We start from the raw sequence: 10,125 nt of genomic DNA on the forward strand, positions 1-10,125 counted from the left end.
TCCCCTTCCTCCCCAGTCTCTCCCTCCCGGTCATCTCTGGCCCCGGTCATCTCCAGCTCCGGTCAGCGTGCCACTAATGGAGCACGACAGACGTCAGTCCATAATTAATCACAAATACACGGCAGGAGCTCAAACATTACTTAACGACATGGAAAACATTCTAATAAGCTTGTCGTGCTGCCAAGGAGCAATATAAACCCGGGGGCAGAGGGAAAAAAACAAATTATTTATTTACAGCCCCCCCCCTTCAATCTATTTCCAACTCACTCCCTCTCCTGTTTTTAGAGCAGCCAGCCAGCTAACCAGGCAGGCGGCAGGGTGTGGTTAGATAGAGGAGGACCATGCTGGAGTGAGCGGAGACAACGTGCTAAAACAGTGTGCCCTCATCACCACCGGCTGGCAGGAGGCAGAGCAAGAGGTCTAGAGAGATCCAGCTGACAGCTGAGCAGAGGCCTAGAAAAACGCAAGACTACACTGGCGTGAACCCAGATGACTCTTACCTACGCACAAGATATTACATCACCAGCTTCATCAACATTCCTCACATTTACCTAGTCCAGAACAAGTGAAAGGGGTAAAGCTAATGCATAAGCAATGTCATCATCAGCAGGACCTATGTCAACACATGACAAGAACATGACAATAAGCATGTGCCATGTTCCTCCGACAGTGCACTGCATCTTGCTGCTCTTGAATCGAAATGACAATGCAACAAAGCTGAGAAGCCCTTGGCTATAGCCCCATCTAGTGTTTTTTTAACCCACCTACACTCCCCCACATTTGGAGGACGAACCTATTATTTTTTAAATATTAAAATGTTTATTTACTTTTCAAATGTTTTATAAGGAACAAAAGTACAAACGCAACACGCAACAATTTCAAAGATTTTACTGAGTTACAGTTCATTTAATGAAATCAGTCACATGAGAAATAAATAAATTAGGCCCTGATCTATGGATTTCACATGACTGGGAATACAGATACCTTAAAAAAGGTAGGGTCTTGGATCAATAAATAGTCCGTATCTGGTGTGACCACCACCTGCCTCATGCAGCGCGACACATCTCCTTCGCATAGAGTTGATCAGGCTGTTGATTGTGGCCTGTTGAATGTTGTCCCACTCCTCTTCAATGGCTGTGCGAAGCTGCTGGATTCGCTGTTGTTCACATCGATCCAGTGCATCTCAAACATGCTCAATGGGTGACATTGCAGGCTATGGAAGAACTGGGACATTTTCAGGTTCCAGGAATTGTGTACAGATCCTTGCGACATGGGGCCGTGCATTATCTTGCTAAAATAGGAGATAATGGCGGCGGATGAATGGCACGACAATGGGCCTCAGGGTCTCGTCACGGTATCTCTATGCATTCAAATTGCCATAAAACGCAATTGTGTTCGTTGTCCGTAGCTTAAACCTGCCCTTCAGATTCATTAAATAGTACCCGCAAAACACCAGTCTCAACGTCAACAGTGAAGAGGAGGTGGATTTATAGGCAGAGTTGCAAAGAAAAAGCCATATCTCAGACTGGCCAATAAAAAGAAAAGTTTAAGATGGGCAAAAGAACATACACTGGACAGACGTTGAGACTGGTGTTTGGCGTGTACTATTTAATGAAGCTGCCAGTTGAGGACTTGTGACTTCCCAAACTAAACACTCTAACGTACTTGTCCTCTTGATTAGTTGTGCACCAGGGCCACCCACTCCTCTTTCTATCCTGGTTAGAGCCAGTCTGCATTGTATTGTGAAGGGAGTAGTACACAGCGTTGTATGAGAAATTCAGTTTCTTGCCAATTTCTCGCATGGTATAGCCTTCACCTCTCAGAACAAGAATAGACTGACGAGTTTCAGAAGAAAGTTATTTGTTTCTGGCTATTTTGAGCCGGTAATTGAACCCACAAATGCTGATGATCCAGATACTCAACTAGTCTAAAAGCCAGTTTTATTGCTTTTTTAATCAGAACAACAGTTTGCAGCTGTGCTAACATAATTGCAAACGGGTTTTCTAATGATCAATTAGTCTTAAAATGATAAACTTGGATTAGCTAACACAACGTTCCACTGGAACACAGGAGTGATGGTTGCTGATAATGGGCCTCTGTACGCCTATGCAGATATTCCATTAAAAAAAATCAGCCGTTTCCAGCTACAATAGTAATTTGTCTACACTGTAATTCAGATAAATTTGATGTTATTTTAAAATCGTCAAAAAAAGGCTATTCTTTAAAAAACAAGGAAATTTCTAAGTGACTCCAAACTTTTGAACAGGGCAGCAGGTAGCCTAGTGGTTAGAGCGTTGGGCCAGTAACCAAAAGGTTGCTGAATCAAATCCCTGAGCTGACAAGGAAAAAAATCTGCCATTCTGCCCAACCTACTGTTCCCCGGTAGGCCGTCATTGTAAATAAGTATTTGTTCTTAACTGACTTGCCTAGTTAAATAAAGGTTACATTTAAAAAATATATTCATATGACTGGCAATCAGGAGGGCCTTTCCTTTGTATATGAAATCAGGACCATCTCTCTTGACCTGTCATTTGGTCCCACTTATCACTTATCAACTTGAGACCTCGCCACTTTTTTTTGCAATCAAACCTTGTACTTTTTATTAGTGAAACTACAGCCACAGAAAGCAACAGTCCCAAGCTGTACTCCCAGAGCGGTCCCATTCTCTTGTGTTTGATCATGGCTCCCTCTTCTGGCCTTAGTTACAGGAATCTACATCAAGTTGTTTCCACATTTACAGTACAGGGAATATAGAATAGCACATGAAAACAGGAGAGGCAATGTTTCGACCCCTGTGGATCTTCGTCAGGCTTCCTCTTGGCCATACCTGTCTCACATGGACCCCTCATACTAAATAGATATATTATTAGCCGAAACCTGCTTAGTAGAAAACTAACAGTGTCTGACAAAAATGTCCATGTGTTACCTGGTCCTCGCTGGTGAAGCCCTTGTGCATGACTTGGTAGAGATGGACCAGGAAGTCACTGTTGGGCAGCACGTCCTGGTTCTTAGTCATCATCTCACAGATTAGTTTATAGGCCTGCAGCTTCCCCATCTTGAACTCTGATGGCAGCATGGTGGCCTGTGGGGGAGAGGGGGGAGGGAGAAAGGAGGCGAGAGGGAGAGCCACATGCATGTCTTTGATAGTTAGGTGATGTGTGTAGATGCAGTGGACCTCTGAGCAGCTGACTCACCTTGAAGAGCCAGGAGGCCAGCATTCTGAGAGGAGGGATGAAGACAGGGCGGGGAGGAGATGACTGGTTATCCACACTGATGCCCAGGTTGTCCCGGATCTGCAATTAGTGCATAACTGCATTAGCTTGATTTAAAATCTACAGAATAAAGTGCCTTGTGAAAGTATTCATCCCCTTGGCGTTTTTCCTATTTTGTTACGTTACAATCTGTAATTTAAATTGGTTTGGATTTCATGTAATGGACATACACAAAATAGTCCAAATTTGTGAAGTAAAATGTAAAAAACTTGTTTAGAAAATAATAATTTAAACGGAAAAGTGTTGCGTGCATATCAATTCATCCCCTTTACTATGAAGCCCTAAATAAGATCTGGTGCAACCAATTACCTTCAGAAGTCAAATAATTAGTTAAATAAAGTTCACCTGTGTGCAATCTAAGTGTCACATGATCTCAGTATATATATATATATATATATATACATACACACACACACACACAGTGCCTTGCAAAAGTATTCGGCCCCCTTGAACTTTGCGACCTTTTGCCACATTTCAGGCTTCAAACATAAAAATACAAAACTGTATTTTTTTGTGAAGAATCAACAACAAGTGGGACACAATCATGAAGTGGAATGACATTTATTGGATATTTCAAACTTTTTTAACAAATCAAAAACAGCGCCACCTTTTGCTGCGATTACAGCTGTAAGTCGCTTGGGGTACGTCTCTATCAGTTTTGCACATCGAGAGACTGACATTTTTTCCCATTCCTCCTTGCAAAACAGCTAGAGCTCAGTGAGGTTGGATGGAGAGCATTTGTGAACAGCAGTTTTCAGTTCTTTCCACAGATTCTCGATTGGATTCAGGTCTGGACTTTGACTTGGCCATTCTAACACCTGGATATGTTTATTTTTGAACCATTCCATTGTAGATTTTGCTTTATGTTTTGGATCATTGTCTTGTTGGAAGACAAATCTCCGTCCCAGTCTCAGGTCTTTTGCAGACTCCATCAGGTTTTCTTCCAGAATGGTCCTGTATTTGGCTCCATCCATCTTCCCATCAATTTTAACCATCTTCCCTGTCCCTGCTGAAAAGAAAAGAAACCATGATGCTGCCACCACCATGTTTGACAGTGGGGATGGTGTGTTCATTGTGATGAGCTGTGTTGCTTTTACGCCAAACATAACGTTTTGCATTGTTGCCAAAAAGTTCAATTTTGGTTTCATCTGACCAGAGCACCTTCTTCCACATGTTTGGTGTGTCTCCTAGGTGGCTTATGGCAAACTTTAAACAACACTTTTTATGGATATCTTTAAGAAATGGCTTTCTTCTTGTCACTCTTCCATAAAGGCGAAATTTTTGCAATATACGACTGATTGTTGTCCTATGGACAGAGTCTCCCACCTTAGCTGTAGCTCTCTGCAGTTCATCCAGAGTGATCATGGGCCTCTTGGCTGCATCTCTGATCAGTCTTCTCCTTGTATGAGCTGAAAGTTTAGAGGGACGGCCAGGTCTTGGTAGATTTGCAGTGGTCTGATACTCCTTCCATTTCAATATTATCGCTTGCACAGTGCTCCTTGGGATGTTTAAAGCTTGGGAAATCTTTTTGTATCCAAATCCGGCTTTAAACTTCTTCACAACAGTATCTCGGACCTGCCTGGAGTGTTCCTTGTTCTTCATGATGCTCTCTGCGCTTTTAACGGACCTCTGAGACTATCACAGTGCAGGTGCATTTATACTGAGACTTGATTACACACAGGTGGATTGTATTTATCATCATTAGTCATTTAGGTCAACATTGGATCATTCAGAGATCCTCACTGAACTTCTGGAGAGAGTTTGCTGCACTGAAAGTAAAGGGGCTGAATAATTTTGCACGCCCAATTTTTCAGTTTTTGATTTGTTAAAAAAGTTTGAAATATCCAATAAATGTCGTTCCACTTCATGATTGTGTCCCACTTGTTGTTGATTCTTCACAAAAAAATAGTTTTATATCTTTATGTTTGAAGCCTGAAATGTGGAAAAAGGTCGCAAAGTTCAAGGGGGCCGAATACTTTCGCAAGGCACTGTATATATAAAATACATATACATACTGAGATCATGTGACATATATATATATATATATATATATATATATTCACCTGTTCTGAAAGGCCCCAGAGTCTGCAACACCACTAAGCAAGGGTCACCACCAAGCAAGCGGCACTATGAAGACCAAGGAGCTCTCCAAACAGGTCAGGGACAATGTTGTGGAGAAGTACAGATCAGGGTTGGGTTATAAAAAAATATCCGAAACCGAACACCAGTGAAGCATGGTGGTGGCAGCATCATGCTGTGGGGATGTTTTTCCATCGGCAGGGACTGGGAAACTGGTCAGAATGGAATGAATGATGGATGGCGCTAAATACACAATAATTCTTGAGGGAAACCTGTTTCAGTCTCCCAGAGATTTGAGAGTGGGACGGAGGTTCACCTTCCAGCAGGACAATGACATACTGCTAAAGCAACACTCAAGTGGTTTAAGGGGAAACATTTAAATGTCTTGGAATGGCCTAGTAAAAGCCCAGACCTCAATCCAATTGAGAATCAGTGGTATGACTTAAAGATAGCTGTACACCAGCGGAACCCATCCAACTTGAAGGAGCTGGAGCAGTTTTGCCTTCAAGAATGGGCAAAAATCTCAGTGACTAGATGTGCCAAGCTTATAGAGACATACCCCAAGAGACTTGCAGCTGTAGCTGCTGCTGCAAAAGGTGTCTCTACAAAGTATTGACTTTGGGGGGATGAATAGTTATACACGCTCAAGTTCTCTGTTTTTCTGTCTTATTTCTTGTTTGTCTCCCCAAGAATATTTTGCATCTTCAAAGTGGTAGGCATGTTGTGTAAATCAAATGATACACACCCCCCCCCCGAATTTTTTTTTTTTTTTTTTAATTCCAGGTCGTAAGGCAACAAAATAGGAAAAATGCCAAGGGGGTGAATACTTTCGCAAGCCACTGTAGATGACTGAATAGATGACATGTCATCTGGGCCGATGAGAGTGTTTGGAGGCTTACCTTAGCCAATTTGTGCCACAGGTCGTAGAGGTAACTGAACACCTTGGCGTGGATCCTGGGGCAGCGGATGCTGTTGACATCCCCCAGGATACCCAGAATCCTCCTCCAGAGCACAAAGGCTGAGTCAGCGTGCCAGCCTGTTAGGCTCCCGCCTGCAATGATGCTGACATCATCAGTCAGACACTCACTGCTGTCTACAAGGCCAGAGAGGGCGAGAGAAAGATAGAGTGAGAAAACTCTGATTTACTACTGTATAAACTCGATTGTAAAACACTACAACTCTAGGCCTGTCCACACCTCGGACAATGAGGTGATTCAACACAGAGATCGATTTTGCCCAGTTATCAGAGTCACAAACGGCTGAACAGATGATGGGTGGAATGGGGGTGTGTGGATTGGGTATAGGATAAACAGTGCAACACAGAGGGTGATGGGCAGGGCAGGCTAAAAGAGGGTGTGTAGGGGAGATAGTAGGGACAGTAGCAGTACCCAGGTCCTGAGGCATGTGTAACATAGACTGATGCATGGTGTCCTCCAGGAGCTGGGGGCAGTCCCGGCACTCAGGGTGCACGAGCAAAGCTGGCGAGGCGGGGGGGTGCTGGTGCTGAGACAGTGGTACGGAGTGGGGAGAGAGGGCACACTCAGGACCTAAAACAAGACAAGGGGACAACGAGGAGACAGAGGAGCTTGAGGGAGCACAGGGACAGGAGGACAGAGGCTGTGAATTTACATTGAATCAATTTAGTAGCACAGACGAGGTGGGGCGGTCCTCCAGAAGATACTGTACTTTAGAGCAGATCACCTTCTCCCAGACAGAGGTTGGCTATGAAGACTATTCTATTCCTCTGAAAGGTCAGACTGCTCTGAGATAAATCCCATCACCACCCACAGGCAGACACACACCTCAGGTGAACGTGAGAACTTGTACAACCTCGCAGAATACCAATTCACTGGACCTGAGTTTACAGTGTTCATTCAATATAAACCAATCCCCGCCAAGCCTCATTAACCCCCATCAATCCCCCCAGAAACCTTACCCAGACCTGAAGCCACCCCTGCACCCCCCTGTCCAGTCCAATCCAGTCCAGTACCTGCAAGGTCCTCATTGTGGCTGAGCAGCAGGTTCCTCTGGCTCTCTGTGTCTGCTTTGACCCCTATCTGGGCTGAATGGAAGTCTGCCTCCTCCTCAAACGCCTGCCAGGCCAGCAGACTGCTGTCAGCGTCATTCAGGTAGCCGTTGGACGTCTCGCTGTTCACACTCTCACCTGACGAGCGAAGGAGAGAGAGGTCAATGTTATAGTTCTGAGACAAAGTGTGAGACGGGTGAAAGACAGCTGTAAATTCTCACTTTTCTCCCGGAGCTGGAGCCTTGTGTATGTGCTGTGTCCCTCTACAGGGTAGTCCAGCTCAGCTGGACTGCTGCTCCGCCGGATCAGAATCTGGGAGCACAGAGGGAGAAGTCATCAGTGGGTGTTTCAGAGGTGCCTCTATCAGACTGCAACAGATGCCCTGCAGAAATACTCATTCAAAGCGAGAGGGTCATTGATTTTGCATCAGGTGTGTGACTCACCAAGGGTGGGTCGCCATCTCTCCTCCCTTCTGACGTCTTGCCATCGGAGACACGGGAGTTGTTGGGGGAGTACGCTCTCTTCTGGCCTGGAAGTCACACAGTGTCTGTTATCATACTGGACACACACACACACACACACACACAGCAGACAGCCAGTCTACTCTGGTCATAAATATGTTTCTCGTCTCATCCCTACATCTCTAGATGCAGGATCAGAAATACGAGTTTTAGCCTGTAGGCTTCAACGCACATAAATCACTGTATGGATGGATACATTGTTAACATGAGTCTAAATAGCTCCTCTAGGCCAACTAAAAGGCCTTATGTTAGAACATGCCCTCATGCTGTGTGTGTTTGCGCACCCATTGTTGTATCCCTACCTGGGAAGGTGTCAGACAGTTGCTGTGTGATGTCGGAGGTGCTGCTGCTGCGTGGTAGAGGGCTGTCACCAGACTCCAGGTCTCCGTCTCCCCCACACTCAGACAGCTGGCCCTCCTCCACGTCTGAGCACCACGACCAGGGGGGACAGGGGGGACAGAGCGTTAGAGCAATGCATCAGGCAAGGCTCATCTCATACACACTACACCTGATCATTTTCTACCATATAGCATTCCGGCATTTTAAAATGATTACATTGCTTTAGCCAGATGAGATGGGAAAGGAACATATAGTTCTAAACATTAAAACATACATTAGAACAGACGAGTATAGAATATTCTTTAGACAGTCATCCTTTTTACTTTCTATCCACTTCATGCCAAATGTTAGTAAGTACCTGTGAAAAACAACGTGGGTTTCTACTCCATTGACAGTGGAATTGTAAATAGTGAAAGACAGACAGGGTGAAGGTGGGAGGCCACCACACAGACAAGTCGAAGGTGGGAGGCCACCACACAGACAGGGCGAATGTGGGAGGCCACCACACAGACAGGGCGAAGGTGGGAGGCCACCACACAGACAGGGCGAAGGTGGGAGGACACCACACAGACAGGGCGAATGTGGGAGGACACCACACAGACAGGGCGAATGTGGGAGGACACCACACAGACAGGGCGAAGGTGGGAGGACACCACACAGACAGGGCGAAGGTGGGAGGACACCACACAGACAGGGCAGAGGTGGGAGGACACCCGACAGACAGGGCGAAGGCGGGAGGACACCACACAGACAGGGCGAAGGCGGGAGGACACCACACAGACAGGGCGAAGGCGGGAGGACACCACACAGACAGGGCGAAGGTGGGAGGACACCACACAGACAGGGCGAAGGTGGGAGGACACCACACAGACAGGGCGAAGGTGGGAGGACACCACACAGACAGGGCGAAGGAGGGAGGACACCACACAGACAGGGCGAAGGAGGGAGGACACCACACAGACAGGGCGAAGGAGGGAGGACACCACACAGACAGGGCGAAGGTGGGAGGACACCACACAGACAGGGCGAAGGTGGGAGGACACCACACAGACAGGGCGAAGGTGGGAGGACACCCGACAGACAGGGCGAGGGTGGGAGGACACCACACAGACAGGGCACCACACAGACAGGAGGTGGGAGGACACCACACAGACAGGGCGAAGGTGGGAGGACACCACACAGACAGGGCGACACCACACAGACAGGGCGAAGGTGGGAGGACACCACACAGACAGGGCAAGGTGAGGGGCGAGGTGGAGGACACCACAACAGACAGGGCAAGGTGAGAGGACACCAAGGGCAAAGGGAGGGACACCACACAGACAGGGCGAAGGTGAGAGGACACCACACAGACAGGGCGAAGGTGGGAGGACACCACACAGACAGGGCGAAGGTGGGAGGACACCACACAGACAGGGCGAAGGTGAGAGGACACCACACAGACAGGGCGAAGGTGGGAGGACACCACACAGACAGGGCGAAGGTGGGAGGACACCACACAGACAGGGCGAAGGTGGGAGGACACCACACAGACAGGGCGAAGGTGGGAGGACACCACACAGACAGGGCGAAGGTGGGAGGACACCACACAGACAGGGCGAAGGTGGGACAGGGCGAAGGTGGACACCACACAGACAGGGGGTGGGGGGGACAGGGCGAAGGTGAGAGGACACCACACAGACAGGGCGAAGGTGGGAGGACACCACACAGACAGGGCGAAGGTGGGAGGACACCACACAGACAGGGCGAAGGTGGGAGGACACCACACAGACAGGGCGAAGGTGGGAGGACACCACACAGGTGGGAGGACACACACACAGACAGGGCGAAGGTGGGAGGACACCACACAGACAGACACCACACAGACAGGGCGAAGGTGGGAGGACAC

At 47.3% G+C, this 10,125-nt stretch overlaps 1 protein-coding gene across 3 annotated transcripts in view; it reads right to left on the minus strand.

The window, feature by feature from the left end:
- The window catches only part of LOC135508322 (ral GTPase-activating protein subunit alpha-2-like), a 227,279-nt gene that overhangs the window by 90,586 nt on the left and 126,568 nt on the right, over nt 1-10,125 (minus strand). For all 3 annotated transcript variants that reach the window (XM_064928424.1, XM_064928422.1, XM_064928423.1), the window contains 8 exons: nt 8,201-8,323; nt 7,821-7,906; nt 7,599-7,689; nt 7,342-7,515; nt 6,740-6,898; nt 6,251-6,444; nt 3,195-3,293; nt 2,927-3,082 (listed from right to left, as the gene is read on the minus strand). In XM_064928424.1, coding sequence (XP_064784496.1) covers nt 2,927-3,082; nt 3,195-3,293; nt 6,251-6,444; nt 6,740-6,898; nt 7,342-7,515; nt 7,599-7,689; nt 7,821-7,906; nt 8,201-8,323 — 1,082 coding nt within the window. The remainder of the gene's footprint in view (nt 1-2,926; nt 3,083-3,194; nt 3,294-6,250; nt 6,445-6,739; nt 6,899-7,341; nt 7,516-7,598; nt 7,690-7,820; nt 7,907-8,200; nt 8,324-10,125) is intronic.

The sequence above is a fragment of the Oncorhynchus masou genome, chromosome 21 (genome assembly GCF_036934945.1).
Source record: "Oncorhynchus masou masou isolate Uvic2021 chromosome 21, UVic_Omas_1.1, whole genome shotgun sequence".
NCBI classification, from domain to species: Eukaryota; Metazoa; Chordata; class Actinopteri; order Salmoniformes; family Salmonidae; genus Oncorhynchus; species Oncorhynchus masou.